The sequence below is a fragment of the Cololabis saira genome, chromosome 12 (assembly GCF_033807715.1).
Source record: "Cololabis saira isolate AMF1-May2022 chromosome 12, fColSai1.1, whole genome shotgun sequence".
Lineage (NCBI taxonomy): Eukaryota > Metazoa > Chordata > Actinopteri > Beloniformes > Belonidae > Cololabis > Cololabis saira.
In genome coordinates this window covers 31577683-31604300 of record NC_084598.1, presented here as the reverse complement: position 1 = coordinate 31604300, position 26618 = coordinate 31577683, and the positions used below count along the sequence as shown (strand labels likewise).

Below are 26618 nucleotides of genomic sequence, written 5' to 3'. Positions count from 1 at the left end.
CCACAATACGGTTTGACGTACATGCACGAAAATCGCTACACACCTGTATCAGTACACAACTTAAAGAAAAGTCTCTTGGCGCCATGGCCGAAACCGAACAGGAAGTCGGCCATTTTGAATTAATCGTGTCACTTTGGCGCAATTTATGCCATTCCTTCGGCAGTTAATACGGCCCGAACCGTAACGTGCACCCAAGTGTGTTATACATCAAAATGTGCGTCTCCATCCTGCGACAACACGCATTACTTTTCTCTTTCAAAAGCGTTACCGTGGCGACGCTAGACGCCAAAAAGCGCGCCCACCCTTCATCTGATTCGTTCAGACAGAAAAAACTTTGCGCCTCAAGCCCCATAATACGGTTTGACGTACATGAACGAAAATCGGTACACACCTGTATCATGCCGCAACTTAAAGAAAAGTCTCTTGGCGCCATGGCCGAAACCGAACAGGAAGTCGGCCATTTTGAACATTTTGAATTAATCACGTAATTTTGGAGCAATATATGCCATTCCTTCGAGAATTAATACGGCCCGAACCGTAACGTGCACCCAGGTGTGTTATACATCAAAATGTGCGTCTCTATCCTGAGACTACACGCATTACTTTTCTCTTTCAAAAGTGTTACCGTGGTGACGCTAGACGCCAAAAAGCGCGCCCCCCTTTCATCTGATTGGTCCATATTTGATAGTTCCCCAAAAGGCACCAAATTTGGCATGCAAGCCAGGCCTGGCGATAAATTTGATATTTAATGGTTTGCATTAATGGGCGTGGCAAAATGGCTCAACAGCGCCACCTGGAAAACTTTGTGCCTCAAGCCCCACAATACGGTTTGACGTACATACACGAAAATCGGTACACACCTGTATCATGTCGCAACTTAAAGAAAAGTCTCTTGGCGCCATGGCCGAAACCGAACAGGATGTCGGCCATTTTGAATTAATTGTGTAATTTTGGCGCAATTTATGCCATTCCTTCAGCAATTAATACCGCCCAAACCGTAACGTGCACCCAGGTGTGTTATACATCAAAATGTGCGTCTCCATCCTGCGACTACGCGCATTACTTTTCTCTTTCAAAAGTGTTACCGTGGCGACGCTAGACGCCAAAAAGCGCGCCCCCCTTTCATCTGATTGGTCCATATTTGATAGTTCCCCAAAAGGCACCAAATTTTGCGTGCAAGCCAGGCCTGGCAATAAATTTGATATTTCATGGTTTGCATTAATGGGCGTGGCAAAATGGCTCAACAGCGCCACCTGGAAAACTTTTCTCTGCCATAACTTTTGAATGGTATGACATAAAGAGTTGTGGGTGGTGTCATCGGACTCGGTATTGAGTCCTTGACCATAATTAGTGAAAATTAGCCCCACCCCTTCTTCTGATTGGTTGTCCCTATTTCCTGCTATAACTTTTGAATGGTTTGACATAGAGAGTCGTGGGTGGTGTCATCAGACTCTGTATGGAGTCCTTGACCTTCATTGGCTTGAATTAGCCCCGCCCCTTCTTCTGATTGGTTGTCCCTTTTTTCTGCTATAACTTTTGAATGGTTTGACATAGGAAGTTGTGGGTGGTGTCATGTCTGATATGCTTATGGGGGGCGGTGGCCGTGAGTGCGAGGGCCCGTTCATCGCTGCTTGCAGCTTTAATTATTATTATTTTTCTGACGAAAGGAGGGCCTTTTTGCCCCCCTAAACGTGCCCAAAAAGTCACCAAATTTTGCGTGCAAGCCAGGCCTGGCGAAAAATTTTATATTTAATGGTTTGCATTAATGGGCGTGGCAAAATGGCTCAACAGCGCCCCCTTGAAAACTTTGTGCCTCAAGCCCCACGATACGTTTTGACGTACATGCACGAAAATCGGTACACACCTGTATCATGGCGCAACTTAAAGAAAAGTCTCTTGGTGCCATGCCCGAAACCGAACAGGATGTCGGCCATTTTGAATTAATCGTGTCATTTTGGCGAAATTTATGCCATTCCTTCGGCAGTTAATACGGCCCGAACCGTAATGTGCCCCCAAGTGTGTTATACATCAAAATGTGCGTTTCCAACCTCCGACACCACGCATTACTTTTCTCTTTCAAAAGCGTTACCGTGGCGATGCTAGACGCCAAAAAGCGCGCCCACCCTTCATCTGATTGGTTCTGACAGAAAAAACTTTGCGCCTCAAGCCCCATAATACGGTTTGACGTACATGAACGAAAATCAGTTTTACACCTGTATCATGTCGCAACTAAAAGAAAAGTCTCTTGGCGCCATGGCCGAAACCGAACAGGAAGTCGGCCATTTTGGACATTCTGAATTAATCGCGTAATTTTGGAGCAATTTATGCCATTCATTTGAGAATTAATACGGCCCGAACCGTAATGGGCACCCAGGTGTGTTATACATCAAAATGTGCATCTACATCCTGCAACACCACGCATTACTTTTCTCTTTCAAAAGTGTTACCGTGGCGACGCTAGACGCCAAAAGGCGCGCCCCCCCTTCATGTGATTGGTCCATATTTGATAGTTCTCCAAAAGTCACCAAATTTTGCATGCAAGCCAGACTTGGCGATAAATTTGATATTTCATGGTTTGCATTAATGGGCGTGGCCTAACAGCTCAACAGCGCCCCCTAGAATACTTTTATCTGCCATAACTTTTGAATGGTTTGACATAGGAAGTTGTGGGTGGTGTCATGGGACTCTGTAATGAGTCCTTAAGCTTCGTTTGCCTTAATTAGCCCCGCCCCTTCTTCTGATTGGTTGTCCCTTTTTTCTGCTATAACTTTTTAATGGTTTGACTCCCGCTTCCTGATTCAAACGTCTGCCGGCCCCGCCCCCCGACCAATCAGGGGCGAGTAGGGTGATGACGGCCCCGCCCCCCGACCAATCAGTGGCGAGTAGGGTGATGACGGCCCCGCCCCCCGACCGATCAGCTGTTGTAATGTGGTGACGTCAGAAATAGTCCCGTGCTCAGCCCGGTTAGAACCTCGGTAGAATGTTTACAGAAAGAGTAATAAATGAAATTGTAGTGTTTTACTAATATTTATACCTTACAAATATTTAAAAAATTTGGAAAAAAAGTTCCAGACATTTTATTGCTATGTTGGTCTCTCCTAAGCCAGTAAGTCAAAGCGAAAGGAATGGCTGAGACATAGCTCACACAGAGCATATCGGTCTTTGGTGCCAGAGGTCGGGAGTTCGAGCCTGGTTGTAGCCTATGCCGAAATTTTTGTCAGCAATTTTTTTTTTCTTTTTACATCAAAATGTGCGTCTCTGTCCTGCGACGACGCACATTACTTTTCTCTTTCAAAAGTGTTACCGTGGTGACGCTAGACGCGAAAAAGCGCGCATCCCCTTCATCTGATCGGCCCATATTTGATAGTTCTCCAAAAGTCACCAAATTTTGCATGCAGGCCAGGCCTGGTGATACATTTGATATTTCATGGTTTGCATTAATGGGCGTGGCCTAACGGCTCAACAGCGCCCCCTAGAAAACTTTTCTCTGCCATAACTTTTGAAAGGTTTGACATAAAGAGTCGGTGGTGGTGTCATGGGACTCAGTATTGAGTCCTTGACCATAATTGGTGAAAATTAGCCCCGCCCCTTCTTCTGATTGGTTGTCCCGATTTTCTGCTATAACTTTTGAATGGTTTGACATAGAGAGTCGTGGGTGATGTCATCAGATTCTGTATGGAGTCCTTGACCTTCATTGGCCTGAATTAGCCCCGCCCCTTCTTCTGATTGGTTGTCCCTTTTTTCTGCTATATCTTTTGAATGGTTTGACATAGGAAGTCGTGGGTGGTTTCATTTCTGATATGCTTATGGGGGCGGTGGCCGTGAGTGCGAGGGCCCGTTCATCGCTGCTTGCAGCTTTAATTATTCCTTGTTTTTGTTTTGGCTCTGTAGTCCAGCACACTGGATTTAGATTAACACAGTTGCTGAGTTGAAAGCGCTTGGCGTCCAACTTAAGCTACGATTCCAGGTCTTCCCACCTCTTCCTCTGAACAATCCAGTGCTCAAAGCTTTTTATTTGCTTAATTCCACAAATGAAATAGTGTGAAGCAGGATACTGTTCGAAGTTACAATGTGATCATTGACTTTCATTTAATTATTTCTAGATTGGAACTGAAATGGTGAACGTTAAGAGTCGCTTGCCGCAGCCCCAAGTGGCCATTGGATGAACTGCACATTGCAGCACTTCCTGGACTGCATCAGTTTAGAAAGTAACCATGTAACCTCGTGTACCTGTAACCCGTGTGTGTGTGTGTGTGTGTGTGTGTGTGTGTGTGTGTGTGTGTGTGTGTGTGTGTGTGTGTGTGTGTGTGTGTGTGTGTATGTGGGTTTGTCTGATAATTGTTCAAGTCTTGACAACTATTCATTTTTGCCTGAGGAAGAAGTGGAATCAGGGAGGAAATATTACAAAGCTAAAGTTCAAACTAGAAGGGTTTAGTAGGATTTTGTTTCAGAGGTCCATCAGTCGTCAACTCTACAACCCCACAGCTGCCTATATACGTGAATTTGTGTGCATTCCTTCATGCATAGCTTTTATTTGCCTGTGCCTCTCACGGTACACTTATGGATCTTTAAGACAGATCGATGCGTGACAGAATGTTAAAGAGCGTGCAGAGCAGATGGAGGCTGTGGTTGGGAAATATGACAGCTGCATGCACTTTAGGAGAAGAAAACGTTTATCAAATTCTTAGTGTAGTGATACCTCTACACTCCTTTGGGGGAATGTAAATACATAATTACCCTAAATGAAAAGTTGTCTCTCCCACAAGAGGGTTTGAAAGAAGTATAATAATAGGATAAATGAATAAACCCATTACCTCCTGTTGTAGAAAGTGATGCATGCAGAGATTTGTATGTCTCAGAACCGCAGCAAGAGAAATGGTCAACAAGTTTCCTAAATCTGCTACACTTCCATCAGCAGCCCCAATCATGATCATTTACTGTTTCAACAATAACAGAAAGTTATGAAGCGCCTCACCGCACACACTCGTCCAACACGTGTGTGTATGGCTCCCTCCCTGTCACCGGCATCCGAGGCTTTCTCAGTGAAGAAGAAGTAGACTTTATCGTTGTCCCTGTCGTCGTTGTCTGGGATGAGGTGGGCAGCGATGAACTTAGGGTCTGCAAGGAGAAGAGGGTAAACAATTATTCAGATAAAAAGGAAAAGAAAAAAGGATAAAACCCTCTGATTTCTTTTTTCTGTATCTTCAAAATGTTTGAGTCCAACAACTCTATATTCATCGGTGTTATGTCTTAGAAGGAGAGAAACAGGAGTTTCATATATTAAGTACGGTAACTCATTTGAGTAAAAAGAAAAAAAAAAGAAAAGAAAAACTGATAACTCGAAAGCAATGAAATAATAATCACTAAAAAATAATACAGCTTTCATTTAACTTCAGGTTAGGATTTTAAAATCCTCTCCTCACCTTCTTATGGACCTTCCTCCTTCTTATTTTAAAGAACTCATAGTTTCACATTGCTCCAAAAAAGCACTTGGCTGTAAGACTGTAGGTCTACTTGTGGTTCCTAAAGTTCCCAAAAGTTGGACGGGGGACAGAGTTTTCTTCTCTGGTAGGTTTCAGACAAAGACAGTGTCTCTACTTTTAAGATTAGACTTAGAACTGTCTTTTTTGATAAATTATAATTAGGAATATCTTCAGTGATGGCATATGCTCTTCTCGTAGGTATATGTCATTATTATTGCAATTAACGTTGTTCTCTGTTGTGTCTCATCATCAGATATCAGAAAAAAACCAAACTGTACCATGGAGGAGTTTCTGATCGGTCTCTGTCCTCATGGTGGAACGAGTCCCCATGCTCCTGAAGATCACAGAGTCTCTTCCCAGGAAATCTGCTGTCAGCCCCGTGTACAGCTCCCCACCTGCAGACAGGAACCCACGGAGGGTTGGAGAAGAGATAACATGCTCATGATGAGCAAATGCTCAATACTGAAATCAAAAGAGTCTGTCCATCCATCCATCCATCCATCCATCCATCCATCCATCCATCCATCCATCCATCCATCCATCCATCCATCCATCCATCCATCCATCCATCCATCCATCCATCCATCCATCCATCCATCCATCGCAGGGTCACTGTGGTCTGCTGGAAGCTATCCAAGTGCAATTTAAAGTTATTTTTGAGTTTTCTCAATCAAAACAAAAATCTAGAGTTAGAGGAAATAAAAAGTTAGTGTTGAATCACAGGAGTAATGTCTTCACCGCCTCAGGGCCTGGACTTCATGGGGATGTGAATTCCCACACTCACAGTAATATTTAGGCCTAATTTGAAGAGTTATGTAATTCCACTGCATATAAAATAGATTTATCATAAACAGGCTAAGAAACTTAACATGTTGCACAATTGTCAGTCAAAAGTAAATAATAACCAATAACAATGAGATTTGTGTAATAACACCAATAAACTCAACGTAATTTAAACACATAATGACAGATTTAAGGACCAGTGGCACACCTTACGATCACCTGTTGGGTGGCCGAGGCCGGATGATGCAGCAGGACAGGTGTTCTGGCATCAAAGTAAACCCACCACAGGAAAAAAAAACTGTTTCTGGACAAGCCAAGTTACAGCACAATCCTAAAACCCCCGGAAAACCACAGAGATTTGGATACTTTTCTTTTCAAGTGTTGACTGAAATATCCGATCATATATCTGTTAGATGGCTGTTTTTATTTAAACAATGAATGGAAAAATATGCTGAATGGCAGAAGAAAAAGCTCCGTCCCTGTGTCTGACTGACTACGTCTATCTGAAATGCACCATATTACTTATAAAAAAGTCTCTTTTTGGCTTTGAAAATTGTTGCAAACATTTGGGAAAATGAATGTTTGCAGTTAAACATTTTAATGGGAAAATCCTTCACATTACGGCCATGAATTGAGATGTGGAAAATAAGCACAACAGACGTTGAAGGAAAAAGGCTGTAAAACTGTGAATGGAGGAGGAAAGAAGTAGTCGTACAAACACAGCGGGAATAAAAAAGAAGAAATTGTCGGAAATGAAAAAAAAGGAACATTAAGAAAATCACAGGTGACAGGCTTTTTTGTGGGTTAGACAAATAAAATAAGGCAGGAAAGGGAAATCAAAGAAATCCAACACTGGACCCATTCAGAGAGATGTGAGCACATTTAGAGCCGTATGCTTCACACGAACAACTTTCACTTTCAACCAGTCAGAAAATTCCCGGTAAGTGGCAATAAAACTCCCTGGCACTTTTGTTGCGTGATATGTGGAAAAACAAAGTAGTTGGCAGGGTTTTCTGTCCTTAGATCGGACAGCTGCATCTGGAAACAGCAGAGGGAGGAAAAAAGAGACAAAGGATTCACGCCCACCTTTGTCAGATGATGATGAATTAAAATGGTCTTTCTTGTGTGTGTTAAAACCCAGAGTCTTTTTAATTTTTCCCAGCTATTGCAGTAACTGAATCTGGACATGGATCGCTCTCCTGCGACATCTCAGACAACGTTACTTATTGTGTTTGGCTGCGGTATCCGTATGAGAATCAGACGCACTCAGACTTCTTAACCTCGCAGCACTTTTGTTTGTCTTACGTGCTACAACATTATCCCACAAGCTGATATGAACAGATAGACGTGGTAATAAGTTATGACAGAGGCTCAGGAGTTCAGCTTTTATGTATTTTGGGAGAAGACGTCGAATCTGTAGAGGAGGCATTATAACTGAGGAAGAGGACTTTCAGAAAGTTTCACATTTTCACTTTTTGGCTCTGACCTGATGTCTTCCTTCCGTCTCTTCTTTGTATTCCTTCATTATTTTGATTCCCTAATAATTGTATTCATGTGGGAAGAAGAAAATAATCGGGAGCAACTGATGTTAAAATCCCATGGAGATGTCAAAGGTCTGGGGAGGGACTGTAAAACGTTCAGAAGGAGTTTTTGACCATTTTGATTCACAGAACTGTGACAGCCCAGACACATTTGTTGGAAGTCTGGTTTGAACGGCTCTTGAGGTCATTTGAGCATCATGGATAAAGGTCTGGACTGTAGTTAGGCTTCTCCACAAGCCAGATTTTCATCTTGTGGTTAGTTGCTTCAATGCTTCAGGTCTTCCTCCTGCTGCACCGCCCAACCAAACTTCAGCTGGCAGTTCACCACGCTTGCACTTGGGATGTGTTTTTTTTCTCTATTAAAGGCACTGAAGCTGCAAAGCGAGTCCACATCATGATGCTCCCTCCACCAAACTTCACCACTGATAATCATACGTTGGTAAACAGTGCCATGTTTCCGCCATACCATAGTTCTGTGTATTCTTTCTAAATAATTCAACATTTGTTTAATGAATATCAAAACATTTTCTCAGCAGTGTCGCAGACTGCCAAGGTTTTCTTTGGAAAACTTAAGGTTCACAGCAATGTTTGTTTTGGTTTTTTTGGAGTGCAGCAACTTCCTCGCAGGCATTCCCTGCCTGTTCGCTCATGAAAAGAGAGGGTTCTCCTTTACATCACTGATGATTCTGCATGAGGCTGCCTGTCTCCATTTATACACAATTTGGCTAAATGTGAACTGATGGATACCTTAGTACTTTGGGATCACTTTGCATTTATGTCCAGCCTTGTGCAGATCAACTACTCCTTCTCATTTTTCTCCAAATTTTCCAATGCATGCATGGTTAACATCAGCAGATGCATTGTATGTCAACCAAATTTAATATGCTTGAGTGTCTTTTGTTAATCAAAGTAGATCTAAACCTCACTTCCAAAGGCAATTTCAAATATTTGACTCCGTTTAGGTTTCTTAAAAGTCATTAGTCTTTGGGTGATAAGAGTGATAGAGTGATAGAGTATTAGAGAGTGATAAGAAATACTGTAAATGCAGTTATGTCACAAAAATAAGGACCATGTTGCCTGCTGAGATATCTACGCAAGTTAGCATGCTAAATAACTAGCATTTCACCATCCAGTCTGCCATGTCATGCGGTAGTGAGCAACGTAGCTGCCTCAGTAAAACACAGTGACACAAAGAAGTCGTTTGCCCATGAAGTTTGTGGGCGAACCTGAACTTGTTACTAGTCATGTAGATACTGCCCATAAACTCTATATAAGAATGGATGAAGCATTCGGTCATATGACCCATTGGTTTCTGAAGAGCGCTTTTGAAGCCCAGCAAGCCTTGCTCAGCAAGGCAACAGGAACTCACTCACTGCATGTCAATCAAAGTAGCTCTGGCCCCAGCTCCTTCAGCTGAACCATGCCTAAGTATCTGCAAAGTATTGCTTGATATAATCTCTCCTGGCGTGGTACAAAAAAATCACCTCCTTCAGAGTTGTCATGCGTGTGAAATTAAAAGATTGAAAACAAAACTTTTTTTTTTGAACCAGGCTGTAAATATGTTTATTTCTGCTCTAAAGTTGGACATTTTAACATGGAGGTCAATGGAGATTGACTCGCTTTTGCAGCCAAAGGAACTGGTCATCAAAAACAGCAGAATGCATGATGCTCTAGGGGAGAGAACTTAACTCCATTAAAACCACCCGGTACAGGGAAAAGCCTCATTCAGACGATAAAAAAAACATATTAAATCAGGACTAGCAGTTTAAGTTTTCTTATTATTCTTTTAATTGACACCTAATCTGACATTTTTCGACAGAAACTTCCATCTTTATCAGAGGTGTCACTAGGTGGTGAGTTGCCAGTACAAATCAGCTGATAAAAAGCAATCGTAAACACAGAAACTATAGACTTTGTTGGCCTAAAATCGGGACTAAAACCACATTAAATATCCGTAGTTATTTCCCCCGTTAGAGACAGCTCATGGACAGCAGAGAAATGGAGTTTGATGCTGAACTTGCATCGGTTCTTAGATTGGTGGGTAAACTGCTGCTGATCATAGTTATCGTCGTTGTAGTTACAATCCTTCATTTTGATTGGAGAGTGGAGTATGAATTTATTTTTTGGCTTCCCATTACTAACTCTTCCCTTAAGCCCATTGTTTTTGTCTACTATTGGGACTTTTAAAAAATCAGATCATTTTTTTTCATAAACTAATGCAGAAAACCTTGTTGCATCTGTCAAATAGCACGTCCCTGAAGCCAGGTGATAGTCCCAGTGAGCAAACATGGATATATCACTCTCGTCTATTTTCAGATCACATCAATGTATTTTTATGCTTGCATGGAGCCCTTCATATCTGCAACTCTTTTCAGAATGAGCTTAAACAGTGCTGTGTGCATGTGGCCACTGCATATCACTCCTGCAGTCTCAACTATTAAAAGTTTGGCTCCGATTTAAAGCTTAACTGCCAAACAGAAAGCTCTGTGGGACGACATCTGATGCTGGAAGGATCCAGCTGTGAGGAGAGGGAAGGATGCATACACACACCATACATACCCCTCCTTCCCTTCAACGGATGCTGGAATTGTATATTGTTGGCATAAATCAAGGTTATTTTATATGATACAATAAATACCTAATGACAGTCAGGGAGAAACACCCAAACCGGTTTAATCTGTTCAACAAAGTTTGTGCATTTACAGTATTTGTCTGTGCCAGAGCTAAAGAAAGTGTTCCTTGCTTCTGCTAGTGGGTTTTTATTCTTTGAAAATATAATACAAGTCTGTGCAGCAGGTGAGGGTTGAAAGGATGCATTTGTGCGTGGCATTTTACAGCGTTACATGTCTAAATCAAGAGTTGATTTTTCGGTGATATGAGATTTTCATATATTTTTTTGTCCATAAGTACTAAAATCCTATTATTTTTAGCCATGTTTTGGTTTTTTGTGCTCTGTATTTAAGGTATTTTTTTTAACTTTATTTCTTTCAAACACAAATGATTAAAAAGACTGGAATATTCTTTTTCAAATACAATTATTTGCCTCCAATGATGTAAAAAGTGATGTTCGCTCTCTTCTTTTTTTATTGATATACTTTTCTCATATTTTTGAACTTTTAGGTGTGTAGGTTATACGTATTTGTTGACTTTCTCATGTTAGGAAATAGTGCGATCCTTTCACAAATTAATTTTGCTTCTGTTTCCCCTAAACATATTTGTCGGTCTTTTGAAGAACTCAAAAAGTTATCCAATTGTTCAGCCTGTCCTTTAACGCTTACATTTTTTAGGTCTACACGTCCCCTGGGATGGACAGAATGGATCTAAGTTTTCAGTGGAAAAAGAAATTGTTTGCCTGTCTCTTTTTTTCCGTCTATTGTATGGACTAATGCACAAGTCAGATATGATTTATGCTGCTACATCACACTCATGACATATGTCCATGTGAGAAGTATGTGTCAACCACATTCACAACCACATTCAGCTTACTTGTCCGACATGAACCGGGAAGTCAAGAAAACTGCATTTCTTCAACTGACCAGTAGGGGCTGGCTCCAAAATCGAGTTAATCCCTATTTACGTTCATGTTAAAACGTCTAAACAGCAGAAATAAAAATATTTACAGTCTGGTAAAAAAAAATGAAAAGAAAGGAAAAAACTGTTTTGGTCAACAGTGAATCTTTATAACTATCAGCTAATATAATTAATGACGACAAATTTACACATCATGAAGGACGTAATATTTCATTTACCGTCTTAAGTCAAGGCTGTCACATGGCTAGCTGCCTCTTTAACTTTTTAGCACTTTAATGATCCTGACTTCAAAGCTGTTAATGAAGACGTTACAGAGTATAATCATACTTGAAGAATATGGTGGGTTTAAAGTGCTAACTGTGGTAAAAAATCCCTGCACCTGTTTTGAGTCGGCCTGGGAGGGTTTGGGGGTGAAAGGTTTGTAAACCAGACTTCGCCACCAGTTGAAGGCTGCTAGTGAGGGCTAATTGGCTAGATGGTTAACTGGATAATCTGGATTACCTCTGCCTCAGTCCACATGCTGCAATTGATCCATGCTAGCGGTTAAATCAGACTGCTACAAAGAAAAAAACAGATAGAATGGGACATACCAGTGAAAGCGCTAGCGAACGGTAGACTGGGGTCATGTGGTACCTTCCCTCGTCCACTCTCCACATTCATGGGATCTATGGTGAACACATGCTGTGGGGAAAAAAATGTACAGTTACAATTATTACTACAGTAGGTGGTTCCATAGACAGGATCTATCAACTTGCTGTTTTTGCACTTACAGAGTAATACTAGAAATATCAATTTGTCTCATGTGATTCGGATTACGGAGATGAAATGAATAACTGAATCACATTTTCTTCATCAGTTCTTCCAAGTGGAAAATCTTTTTCCTTCTACTCTAGAAACAGGCAGAGCAATGAACTTCCTGACACTGATTATTCTTCTCAACCCAAACTCAGCAGACCAACCCAAATATTTGATTGTGTTACTGTCATTTTAAAACTCCAATTCCAAAAACATATTTCAAATGTAAGTAAAAACAAAATGCAACTATTTCCAAATATCATGAACTTATTTAATTCACAATAGAACAACAACAAACAAACAAACAAAACATGTTTCAAGTAAGCCATTTAACAATTTAACCAAAAATGTTATCTAATTTTGAATGAGATGGTAGCAAGGCATTCCAAAAATACTTTATTAATCCCCAATATCAATCATTTGAAATTAAAGTGCTGGAAAATGAAGTAGTATAAAATAATAATGAGAAAAACTTGGGAGAACATTTTATAACTGATTAGGTTGATTGGCAACAAGTCAGAAACGTGACATTAATTGAACGTCCCAGTTAATCTTTATGCAGTAACGATGGGTTGAGGTACCCCAGTCTGTGAAAAAGTACATTTATAAACTCTGAGAAAAAAAAAGTCAGAATAATGTTCCTGTGAGTAAAATTGCAAAGACATTAAAATATGATCATTATCCCTTTGTAATTACAGTATATAATCAAAAGACTTAACCTGGAGAAATTGCAGCTCGAGTAGGATAAAATCCAATATTAATATTTAAAGGCCATGACTTAGGTCTTCAGGTGGCTTTGTATTAAAATGTGCATGTGGAATGAGCAGTTTGCATATCTAAAACCCAAACATCAATACTGAAATATATATATGTACAGACTTTTGAGAAACATATTCTTCAATATAGACAATGCATTTACAAGGATGGCATTGCATATTTCAGCAATGCAATGACAAACCGCATATTGGATCCATTAAAAAAGAAAAGCTGGGTTTATGAGATTGCCAGGTCACTGCATTCTGGTTTGGTATGGGACATGTCATAACCTTTTTAGAATTAGCATTGGATTAACTAAAAAACCTTTTTCCACCTCTTGGTTCCATTCTTCACACAAATAAGGACAAGGTATATTCTTAATTTAGTTTTACTCATTTTCTCAGACTTGTGTGTCCTTTTACCGAACTCTCGTCTGTCTGAGAACCAAAGTGTTCTCTGAGATAAGAGGAAATGCTGGATCAGTGTAGCTGCCAGAGTTTGGACAAGTTTCCCACCCTGTTCCCAGTGCAGAGCAGTCCTCAGGGTGCTGGCTGTTAAGGAGCCAGCTGGGTAATAAGGAAAACAGTGCACGCCACTGCTTTCAAATAAAAGCTGCACTCAAAGTTCAACTTTATCAGCAATGAAAGAATGCTGATAGCAACAGATTTCATGACTACCCCGATGGCACAAAACAATCTGTATGTACTCTGCAGTCACTGAACAAGAACTAATGTTAAAACATGTTTAGTGACATTTATGAGCTGCTTGCCAGGTGTTTGACTGACTACTAGAGGCTGGTTCCAAAAGTGAGTCAATCTCTGAATAAGCTTGTGTTAAAATGTTCAATTTTACAACAAGAATGAACATATGAACACCTTGGTATCAAAGATGGTTCTGCTCTTCACGGCTTTATTTCACACTCATGATGCACTCGTGAATTTTTGTGACCCTCATCATGTAAAAGTATTCCAAGCTATGAATTTAGCTATGAATTCATGCATATTTATTTAATCTTTTTTTGTTTATTGACAGGTAAGAACGTAAACTGTGGTGTAAATCAGTGATTCTTAACCATAGGGCCGCGGCCCACACTTGGGCCGCGAGCGCCATCTAGTGGGCCGCCAAAAAGAATTCAGTTTTGTACGTGTGGGCCGCGGGGGCCGCGGGACTGCATAGCAACTCCCAACCAAATGAGGAGAACAAGACACTCAGCTAGCTGTACGTGTAATAGTAAGAGAAATGGTGTGTCTTTACAGAGAAAATCCTTCATTTTGCACAGAGTAGGTTTAGATCCGCCAGGATTAGGGATCGATTAATTGGGTCTGCGCCCAGAGCGAGCGAGCGCGGCGTGCTCATTTATCCCGACGCGTCCCCGCGGCCGGGGAGGTCGGCTGAGGCTGCCGCTCGGGCGGTGGGCTCCGTCGTTACTGCTGAAGGATGGTAGATGTAGATGCGTGGGCTGTCGTGTCTGCTGGACTGGACTGTTTGGGCTTTCGAAAAAGCATCGGAAAGTAACTGCTGCAGCGCGACCAGAGAGCTGCGGTGCGGGCTGTGCCCGTCGCAGCTGATCAGGCTCGGATGAACCCGACACACTGAGTCCTGACAACTTATTAATGCAAATAACTTAAAGTAAAATCAAACTAAGTTTTGTCCTCGCTGTATTTTTAAATATGCAACCCGGAATGGACAAATTCATCCTGTCCAGTCTTCCCACTGGGACAAAACCAGTGTCTCATACGTTCAGAGACCGTGGCGTTCAAAGTGCGAAAGTAAAACGCCACTGAAACAAAACACAAAGTTTTTCATCAAACATATCCACTCAAGTCTGAACTGAAGTCACAGAAAAATAAACTGACCATCTTAAAACACCCATGTTTGAGTCCAGATACAGCTGTGAAGCAGCCTTCTCCACAATGAACATAATTAAAACTAAATATCGTTCCAGGTTCATCAATGAGCACCTCCACATGCATATGAGAACCTGACACCATCCAGCCCAGATTTAAAGTCCTGAAGTTAGAGCTCAGTTCTCTCACTGAACAACAGAAAGTGGGCGCATAAGATTATAAGAGGGGAAGAAAGAAAAACTGCAAAACTGTTAAATTGTTAAGATGTGTTTATATTAATTTAGTATAAAAATGTGTTGAGACAATTAACAAAGAAAAGGGGAAATTCAAACTGTTGGTAGAGAAATAAAATAAAATAAAATCTACTTTATTTTTAAGAGAAAAAAATATGTTTAATTCAAGTTAAACATGTTAATTGGCAAATATGTACTTTTTTTAATATAACAGTCAGATGCAGATGTTGATACAACTATGAGGCTACTTGAATATATATATATACAATACACACACACACACTATATATATATATATATATATATATATATATATATATATATATATATATATATATATATATATATATATATATATATATATATATATATATATATATATATATATATATTATGATGTTCTGGACCTTCGCTTGAGTAAATTTTCTCTAAATGGACCTCTTAAAGTTTTAGTTGAATACCCCTGCTATACAGTGTTTATATTTAATGGGCCCCGGGCCACTCTGTACTGAAAAAATTGGGCCCCAAGGTCAGAAAGGTTAAGAACCCCTGGTGTAAATGACAAATTTTCATCATGTTTGCCACTTTGTGCTTAGCATTTTTGGTGAACATGACATGGGAGGTGGGAGAGGAAAATCCCTCTTATTTTAAAGAAAACATGCCTTTTTGTGATCTTAACATTTACAGACAAAGTACCATGCATACTCTCATTCACACGCAATTTAGAATCATCAATTAACCTAGCATGCACGGTCTTGCGGAACGTTCTTGCTGTGAGGCAACAGTGCTAAGCCGCCGTGCTGCCCCAATATCAGCAAAAATAGACCCCATGAAACATCATCATATTAGCCACTTTACCACTGATGCCTAAAAAACACTTTCCTGGAAAAAAGAATCCATAAAATTCACACACATTTTATTGATTTCCACTTCAGATCCAACTTCAGATCAATTCCTTTTTCTGACTTCAGCAGTGCAAAGGTAAGGAAGCAATTTAATTAACTGAGTTGGTTCTGTCTCCCCCATTCAGCATTTGATCAAGTTCACCTAAAAAACACTTTCCGCATCCTAGAATTGTGTGCTTTGTTAGGTCGAAAAAGGGTCACTGTGGAGTAAAGGCCTTTTGTATTTTAGTCTTTCTTCTTCCACTTCAGTGCCACCAATGTACCAGGCTGTCTCTGCCAGAGACGCCTGAGTGTGATCAAACGCAGTCCACTTCCAGGATCAAAAAGGGAATGGGAGGTGACAAGACTGACGGTAAAAGCTTGGGTTTGCTGCAAGTCCACATTACAAATTTAAGCGTCCTTACAGTGAACTCTGTGGCCCAGCCTCTGTTCCTCCGATAGACAATGGAGTATTGTTGCAAGGTGGGCAAGTCCTTCAATGAGCTGAGATCACAGGGGAGATGATGGCATTGAAGTCAGCGGGATAAAAATACAGTAAGAAACATTGGACAATGCACGCTCCAGCACTGACTTATGCAATAAAGCACTACGTGCTGAGTGACTCGGACACAGCTTAATTGCTACATGCAGCAGAATTATCCATACGCTTGAAGAACTCGGGAAATAAGTGGAGCCTGTTAATGTTTTCCATTTGATCCATATGTTTCTTTTAAAATGTTCATCAGGAGAATTGAATGACTTCCACAGGCATTAAAGTGCACATGTGCGGCTGACAACCACACGCAACCCTTGAACATAAGCTTATGCTTGATGGGATGTGACACAAAAAGGGAGTTTATAAAGTATTCTGAGTCCTGTCTTGATGTAAATTTTAGGTCCTCCACCAGGGACATCTGGATGTTTGGCACTATCATTCTTCATATGTACTATTTTTATTTATTATTAAGATACAGAATAAACAAATGATAACAGAGGATCATGGCTTTTGTTCGAATGCAATTCCTCACTTCACTTTGATTCTTTTTCTTGAATTTCACCTTCTTTCTTGTTGCTTTCTGTTCTCCATGTTTTTCTCTGCAGTCTTTCAGGTCACTTGTCATTCTTTCAAGACCTCTTTCTGTGTATTTGCAAAAGTTAATGTCCATGTATCTCCCTGTCTAAAAGTCCTTTTTTTTTCTCTTCTGACGAAAAGTTTTCACTTTGCACTCGTTTATTCTACGTGAACAAGAGACCTTCAGGTTGTTTTGTGCGTTCTCAAACACAGAATGTGTAAAGACAACCGGATCTTTGAGATCCCCAAAAGGTTGTCTAAAGGGTCGATTAGAACAGTGCTTGCCAACTCCGGCCGTCGTGCACTCCTGCCCTGCATGTTTTAGGTGTTTCCCTGCTTCAACACAACCCTGATAGACATGGCTGTGTCATGAACAGATTTGTAGAGACCTTGATGAGAAGCTAACAATGGCCTTCATTTAGAATCAGGGTGTTGAAAATGTAAAACGTGCAGGGCAAGAGTACACGAAAACCGGACATGGGAAATACTGGATTGGAAGACCACTTTTGGGTGTTTGAGAAACACTATATTGGCAGTAATTGACTAGAATATGATAGAAACTCTTACTTTCATTTTCATTTAATGATTCATTCCAGACATGTCAAAACCATTGTATAACGTTATTAATCTATGCATCCATATACAAATAGTTATACATATACACACATATTTTCAACATACAGAATCACTTGTAAATAAATTTATATAAATAAATGAATTTAATTCAACTGAATATATACCCAATGTGTACACACCTATCGATATATAACCTCATGATACTTCATTTGTCAAAATATTCACCATGTTGACCAAAGAAAAACCTGTACATTTTTATTATCTTGCTTATTGATTTTCATGCTTATAATTGACCAAAATAAAGATTAACTAACTAAATAAAGATGAACTATATACAGTACATACCTATATACATGCACACGCCTAACAATACACGTAACACAACCAAAACGAGATCCAGACGAGTACTACTGGAGACCGATTGAGGACCACCATAGTCTCGACCAGTTGGCTAGCCGTGATTAGTTAAGCATTGGTAAGTAGTCCAAGTTGGTCCGAGGTGCCAAGCTGCTGAACACTGAACTCGTGAGATACATAAGAATTCATGTGCTGGGTTCATGGATATTAAAGGTATTGTGACATCATTTTTAACATGCTTTTAACACTATTAAAAGTCTTGGCCAACATCCCTCAAATGTGTCTAAAAGGGTGTAACAAGAAAAACTTCACTCTAGTACTCCATTCCTGGCTTTTTATGACAGTGTTTTTTTGCGCCGTGAAAAACGCTTCCTTTTCCCCCTTTCCTGTCAATCATTTCGCCCCTCCTCCTCCAAACCTCCTCCAACCCACCCATACGCTCACAGCGGCGTCGGAGAGTTAAGCCGGGAGCGACAGGCGAATCATGCACGGAAAAGCAGCACGGCGAACCACAGCAAACAATCATAAAAATAAAGGCATGCAAGCAGCACTGTCCCCTTATCTTAAGTCCAGTCAGTGGCCGCGGGTCTTCTTAGCAGTTTTCCTCCGGTGATTAGAACAAAAGAGGCTCTAAACAGCTCCGTGTTAAGCCTGATTTATGGTTCCGCGTTAAATCGACGCAGAACCTACGCCGTAGGGTTCAGCGTACGGTGCGCGTCGTCGCGTAACCTTACGCCGTAGGCTCTGCGCCGGTGTAACGCGGAACCATAAATCAGCCTTTATGGTGCGCTGGAGAGGAGAGGAGGCAGGGAGCTGGGTGGAGGGGGCGGTGATTTAGCGGGTCTATACGTAACGACCCGCCACCAAACCAGATGCGCCGTTTTTGCATAGTTATGCGGAAAATCCCAGAAAGCACACAATACACTGAATGTTAAAAGTTCGTTGTTTTTTGGGTGTAATTGATGTCAAGACACCCAACAAAACACAAAAAATCAAGAAAAATGTGTTTTTCATGTCACAATCCCTTTAAATCTAGCTATGAACACGAAAGACAAGTTTTTTTTGTACCAGGCTGTGACGTATATTTATTTATAGCGTAAAATTGTACATTTCAACATGGAGTCAATGGAATTTCTTTCACTTTTGGAACCAGCCCCTAATGGTAATATCAGGAACTGCACATTTCGGGAATTACAAATTGGCGGCAGATTGGCAAGACAAATGTATCCCCTCGCTCTAACCAAACGCTGCAGTGGCCGAACAAACGGGCTGAACTACAGCTGGTCTGCAGCAGAGCTCGGACATTAGACGCCCGAGGAACAGTAATCAGTGATGGAGGTTTAGTTCAAATTACAAAGACAGGTTTTGACTTTAGTCTGTTTTCTTATTGCGGTCCAGAGGAGCGGTGCAGCTGAGCAGACTGTCAGAGACCCTCAGTTCAAACTCTGCCAAGACAAATACACACAAGTGCTGCGCTGCAGAGAGGGAAACATCCAGGCCACTTTGTACTCTGCTGTGCCAAGAAAAACGCAACAGACCCCCTCTACAAAACCACTGAGACATGCGACTACTGACACACACGCACATTTGTGTCATTTAACTTGTGAAAATGTTTTACTCTGCCAATTCATTAACCACTAATTCACCTATTATTTAACCTTTAACGTTGTAAAAATGTAAACTATTTCTAACCCAAGTCTCAGGGCAAATCAACAGCTTTGAATAAACAGTCAATTTTAATTGGAAAAAATACATTTTTTTCCTCCGAAATGTAGAAATGCCTTTAGTGAATCTGGTATCTATTGTTCTTGTCTAATTGCAACTGGTGAGTGTTTCACAGCTGGTTCAATGGGTTATTTCAATTTAAAAAAGGTACCAAAGAAAACAGAGGAATGTGAGGCCAGGGGCAGTTTGAGTGCATGAGTATGTGACATATAGGTGCCAGCCCTGTCTCACAGAAACACACAACCATGACCTCACAACCATGAGTTACAATGGTGGGGGCACGCAAAGCGTTTAATGATGTTGCCCTCTCTTCAGCAGGGCTTGTTGAGCTCACTCTTTAGTCACGCTCATTTTTCAGCACCTGATCCGGTTACCATGGTGATGGGTTCCTTCCCAGGCGGTCTCCACCAGGAGCTCAGTCACAGTTTGTGGGTTTTGATATATTTAAACCTAAACAACCTTCTTCAAGTAAAACTTAGGCCACGTTTACACGTAGCCGGGTATTTACAAAAACGGATATTTTCCCCTCTACGTTTTCAAAAAAATCCTCGTTTACACGGACCCGCATAAATACGCCAATCAGAATCCTGGAAAAAACATCAACAAATCACACGTGTAACTTCCAGTTGAGGCTGATTTATGGTTCCGCGTTGCACCGGCGCAGATCTTGCGGCGCAGGGCACGCGGCGACGCGCACCGCACGGCGCGCATCGCCGCGTGCCCTGCGCCGCAAGCTCTGCATCGATCTGGCGCGGGACCATAATTCAGGCTTTACTTCCAAGACGGAATATAAAACAGGTAAAATACAAGAAAATATTGACGGTGGCCAAACTAATTGTAAACACAGGTCGCACACATGACGCTGGTGAGTTTCTGGTGCATATGTGACGTTCTGAAGCTTAAATCTCCGTTTTCCTCCATTTAGACGCAAACGTGAAAACGGAGTTTTTGAAAATCTCCACTTTGGCTGGAGTTTTCAGAAATGATCGTTTTTGGGGGCTTTGAGCTGCGTTTTCGTGTAAACGAACGGCCAAAACGCATGAAAACACCTCCGTTTTTGCCCCGTGTAAACGGGGCCTTAGTAAGTTCATATTAAAAAGAAACGGACATTGACTCACCGGCTTCTTTATAAGGTACACCTGGTGTATCTGATCAAGTGGTGGGTGTATTCAAATATTTTCCTCCCAAAAAATTACAATAGCGTTTAAAGGAGCTTGGGGCTCCTTTTAAGAAATGAGACGCTCTAGCGCCACCCTTCACCACGACGGCCGTTGGGGGTACTGCAGCCAACAGTGAAGCCGGCACGGGAGAACGGGGAGAACGTGCATGCAGCGTCATGTGACGTCACATCCGCAGCCCAGCGTGGGAAATTCGGGACCGAATTGCAGCACATTTTGCAGCACACAGCCTGTTCAAGGCAAAGGAGAGATACACTAGAGGGCTCATTCTTTTGGGTTTGGAACGCTTCATCTGACATTATTACCAGAAAACTTAAAATGTATACGGATTTTTTTCATAAATCCTGCCACAATCCGGCCTCAAGCTCCTTTAAAGACAAAACAAAAACAATAACGCCAAAACTAGATACATTCCTTTCTCTTTCCAGGACTGACCTTATAGCATTCTTTTTATCAGAAGGATGCAATTTTTTGACCCAACAAAGTTTGATTGTGGAAAAGGTGTGGGTGAAACTGGAAGAAAATGTAGGTGCAAGAAAGCCCACAAGTGACTCAGCTCTGCCAGTTTATCAGGAGGAAGGAACCAAAATAGATTTACAAGAAGCTGGTGGAGGATGTCAGGACAGGTTTAGACCTAGTTAAACAGACCAAAGACAATTCTACAAATATGTAACCAAGTGTATGTAAACCTTACTTTAAACAAAGTTAAAACAAAAATTGCTTCTGATTGTTTTGATATTTTAAAAATGCAAACACTTGGGGAATCCTATCAGACTTAAAACAGGAAAACATGCCCCACTTTAATATCCGACATGGAGGGTAAAAAAAAGGAAAAACCTTATCTTTTATAAAGCTGCTTGTGTTAAATGTGAAGAAAACCCCAAATAAACTGATGAGGAGGGTTCTCAAGGAGAGAAAAAAACAGAAACAGGAAAATTAGTTTCAAAACGTCTTTATTAGTTTTGCTATGTTTATACGACTCTGATCCAAAAGCAACATAAGTGGAAGAACTAAATGAATGATCTAAGAACGGCTAATTTTTCATCATGTTTTCCAACTACACAGTAAAAAAATGAGTTGGCAGGAGGTTTAAGTCAAAGTTGACTTTTCCTGAAAATGGAGCCTTTTTACTTTATAAATTTCAGGGATATTAAACGTTTGAAGCGCACCGTCTTCACCGCCTGTCAGCTGCTTCTCCGTGGATGTCTGCTTTCTCCGTGTGCGTACATCAGTCAGTGTTCTGACACCCTGCCTTTCCTACATGTTTATGTTTGAATGTGCACGTCTCTCCGTATGTTTGTGTGTGTTTCTGTCTGCATCGCTGCATATTTATGTGTTCAACTTGGTGTCATTTGTTTTGTTTAGCTGGATGTGTATGGACATGTGTGTGTGGTCTTGTTCTCGCTTTGTCGTCACTGTAACACGATTGTTTATTTTCACATCTATGACGCTGGTCGGGCCGTTGTGTCCCCCAGCGGGGAGGTTCCAGATCATGTCAGTGGGTGAGTGTGGGGTTTGTGGGTGAGACAGACGGAGGGAGGGAAAAACGCAGAGACTCAAGACACATATCATAAATTTATGTGTTTATAAATATATGTTGAGGGGAATTGAGATGAACACCATATGAGGATGATTATTCTAAATATTTGTTTTTCTGAAAACTGCTTTCTTTAATTAAATTTAGACATATTTGTCCAATAAACTATTGCATGATATCTTTTGAACATTCGCATGAAATTCATGACACATCAGTTTGAAATGCTTTTTGTGGTTTTCAAAAGTCTGCCCTCGATGACATCTCATGTCCCCCTTTAATCACTAAAGTTCCTTCTTGTGGTTTGTTGACTAGAATATGGAAGGGACATGTCAACATTTGGGGAATTAGTTTATTTGCAATCAACCTCAGAGGTTTATAGGAGGATATTTTTCACTCTCTTGTCCTTTTATCCAATAACCCATTCTTGAAATCGGTCAGCACACCTAGCCAGTTCACCGACGGTCCTACTCCACTGCATTTTGGATTTCTTTTGTCGTTTGGTTGTGTACCTCTGTCTACGTTACATATGTAATTTTTCTGATTGGTTGTCTATCGAATGGTGTCCAGGCGCAGTTTCTTCTGCTTACTGGAACTCAAAGTCAAATCCAGAGAAACCAGACTAAGTCTTTGTAAGGTAGACTGGCCAGGCTAACTTATAAACACATACAGTACATTCAGGAAACTGTATTCTCCTTTTGGTGTAGTGCCACTACCTGGGTGTAGTGACCAAGCAATACATCCCCAAAACACTGCTCTAATGCTCTGAATTGATTGCTTTTGATTGATTACCTGGTACAGTGCACTCTGTCACTTTACCTAGTTAGCAGTCCTTTTCCAAAATGTAGTTCCCTATACAGTTGTCTCATTATACAACGTTATTTCTATACAAGCTTAATGTGTATGTCACCACATGTATATAACAGCATTTGGGCATTCTTAGGATGTTTATTTTTCTCACTTAGGCTAGATGTAGTGATCCATTTTTAGCAACTATGCCAAGTTAGTCTTCCAGGGATTTCGTCAGATGAAGGACAATATTACCCAGATTTTGGTGTCTGTCTTTATCCAACTACGTTTCTCTCATCCTTGGACAAGGGCATGAAACCTTGCTTGGCTTAGCTAACACTAAAGAACAATAACAGCATGTCCAATACTAATATATTTCAACAAAACATTGTTGAAAGAGGAGACTGTTTCCTCACTTGTTTGAATATTCAGAGTTCTCAGAAAATCTCATAGTTTCTTTGTGTAAAACTTGAGAAATATTTTGACAATAACATTGTGGTTTAGAAAGACAGAAGCAGGGTGGTGTAAGTGAGGTGCAAAGGGCATGTGTACGTCTGCCCCTCACAGAGATGAAACACCCCCAAGGTCAATGGTCATCCCACCCAAGGTCCAGTCACAAACATGCCGGTGTGTGTGAGTTTTCCACCACTTAAAGATTGGTTAAATAAATGGACAGGCTCCTTTTGGTGTCATCCTGTCAGACGAGCTCTGACTACCTAAGAGGACCCACTTAAGGTTTGACAGATTGTAGTCTGCACAAATGCAAACAGAAAAACACACAAGCGGGAGAGCAGCTGGGAATTTAATCTGAGTTAGACCAGTTTAGGCATATTGACAGATACCAACATCAACTGCGTGAGTGATGCCTTGCAATCTATGGCTCACACAGAAAAGCACACAAACCCAACCTTTCTACTTTAAACACACAATCAGGGATGCATTTACAGAATAAATAAACCAAGTGCAGCAATAATCATGAAGAAAGATGCACTCCATTCATCAATATCATGTTGTTGATGTTGTTGTTCACCAGTCCAACAAGAAATTATATCGTACACTTTAGCCTAAAAATGTAAAACTATATTAGGAAACATGGATAAAATCCAATAGTCATAACCATTCAAATGACGCCAAGGAGGGTTTCTGTGCTAGAAGATCGATTTCAGTTTTGTTTGAAGCAAAACGTAATTATTTTTAGGAAGCATCATCTAGTACTTTAAGTCCTGCAGAGTAAATTTGAATTCCCATCTCAGAGGGGTTTAGTGAGAATTGGCTTTCTGGCACAATTATAGCACAACGCAAAATCAATGGTCAATGACGGATGAGATGAAACCATCTCACAAGACTGTAGTCAACATAATGGTTACGCAGAGACCCGAGAAAGTAATGACAGAAGGAGCAGTGAGAGGAAATCGAGAAAGACCAAGAAATAGACTGAACAAAAAAAAAATCTTGGACATATCATAAGGTTAACCCCCACACCTAAAGGGGGACTCACTGAGAAAAGAAAGCAGCAAAAAAAAACATAAAGTTCCTTAGTGATGAAACTTGATTTATACTTCTGTGTTAACCTTGGTTTAAGTCTCAATGTTGAAACCATTATGTATGTACACTACAGAGGGAAATTATACACCATAAGGTACACCATACCCTGATACTCTCCACCAATGTTACAATGCATTGGGATCAATGTGGACTGCAACAAATCAGCTTGGTCCACTTGGTAGAATTGTACTCCTTTACTTCATTGTATTTCTTGCAACTACCGTCAGGGAGATAGAATGCATCAGTATCAGTAAAAATAACAGTTGGTCAACATTTTTCAGCTTCAACTCACGTAAGATATGGTTTATTTGCTCTGTTGCTATGTCTGAGCTATATTTATGAAGTAAACAAAATGAAGCTCAGCACTGAAAGCTAAAGCTCTGCAGAAAATAAATCACCCTCCTACATATACAGTAGTGGTTAAGAAACAAGCATAAATACCAATGATGATGTGATCCTATTATTAGGCTATGTGCGGGTTTGCTCCAAAGAAGCATAAATCCACATTTAAAAGTACAAAAACATTGAGTAAGTGACAACTTTATCGTAGTGGTTATTGGGTTTTGGGATATTGTTGCATCTGCACTGCTTTGTAATTACACATCAAAATGCTTGCTGATGATGCTGGTTGTTTTGTGTAGAACTGCATCTTCCTTTTGTTAACTTATGTCATATACTGTAACTCAGACATGGGGACTGAAACTAAGCCAGCACAAATCAAGTCTTAGTTGTCATTGTCACAGTTTTTGGGTTGATGTTCCTGTTTTATTTTGAAAGCCTGTGTCCTTTTGTTTTAGTTTTGTCTTGACTTCCCTTGTTCCCATCTGCCCTGATTGTTTGCACCTGTGTCTCGTTAAGGCCTATATGTATATCTTGCCTTGTCTTTCCTTTGCTCCCTGCTGGTTCTTACTGTTTTCTCCTGACTCTTTCTGTTGGCATGTCCTTGTTGTGGTTAGTGTCCAGTTTTGTCAAATTTGGGCTCTTGCTTTTGATTTTGTTTTTGGATCCTGTTTAGCAGTGTGTTTAGTGAAATGAATACCTTTGGAACTCTTGCCTCCTTTGCCTACTGCATCTGGCTCCAACGTCACCAAGTCGTGACAATCATTTGGATGTGCTATGAGAAAATCCTATCCTGTACCTATCCAGTACAGCTGTGATGGATAGCTATTGAGACCAAGCTGGCTTTGTTTAAGCGGGCTGAAAATATTCCTATTTCTGTATGCAGAGTTGGACATTTTAACATTCAATGACTCACTTTTGGAACCAGTTCCTGGTGGGCAGTCGAGTAACTGCAATTAAACTTAGCTCCTAGCTGTCATCAAACTAGCCTGGTTGACGTAGCCGCTTGCTTTCATCAATTGGGGGTTGATGGCCATTTCCTGATCCATAGTACTGATAATCCTGCAGCTCTGTGGACAGACTGGACATAGTAGGGCTGAATAGACTGGTGACAGCAGCAGCCACTCGGGTTCAGAATGAACAAGAGGATACGTGTTGTTAAATATCCCATTTATCACAGACTAGTCTGAATGTTGGCTTGTGGTGAAACAGTTTTTTAAATTGTATTTTAAGGTCTGTGAGTATAGTCACACTTTTCCTCCAACTGGGTTGCAGAAGTGTTGTATAAATGGATTTTGTGTCATGAATCAGTATAACCTTTTACTGTATGTACAGCAGTCCATCTATAAATGTTAGAAAAGAAGAAATAGATGGAAATTCATGGTAGAAAAGACAATACTAAATACTAAGCACAGGAATCAGTTGTGGTCTGTGTCAAAATGCACTAACATTTTCCATGGAGGTGCATGGCAAGCTATGGCATAGAGAGGCATACACCTTGGCCACAGGCACCACAAAGCCTTCAAGCATATGTAACAAATGAATATTAGTATAAAATGGTTGGAAGTCAATTTTAAGTGCTATCTTTAAGGTCTGGTGGTAGCTGCCCAACAGATCAGAACTATGTTTTGGCAGGTTGGTTCTTTCCTA

General features: G+C 40.7%; 1 protein-coding gene across 1 annotated transcript in view; it reads right to left on the bottom strand.

Moving 5' to 3' along the window:
* The window catches only part of sema3bl (sema domain, immunoglobulin domain (Ig), short basic domain, secreted, (semaphorin) 3bl), a 102628-nt gene that overhangs the window by 24206 nt on the left and 51804 nt on the right, over positions 1–26618 (bottom strand). The window contains exons 5-7 of the mRNA XM_061736603.1: positions 11929–12019; positions 5762–5878; positions 4976–5118 (exon numbers count right to left, since the gene is read on the bottom strand). Of these exons, the coding sequence (XP_061592587.1) occupies positions 4976–5118; positions 5762–5878; positions 11929–12019 (351 nt within the window). The remainder of the gene's footprint in view (positions 1–4975; positions 5119–5761; positions 5879–11928; positions 12020–26618) is intronic.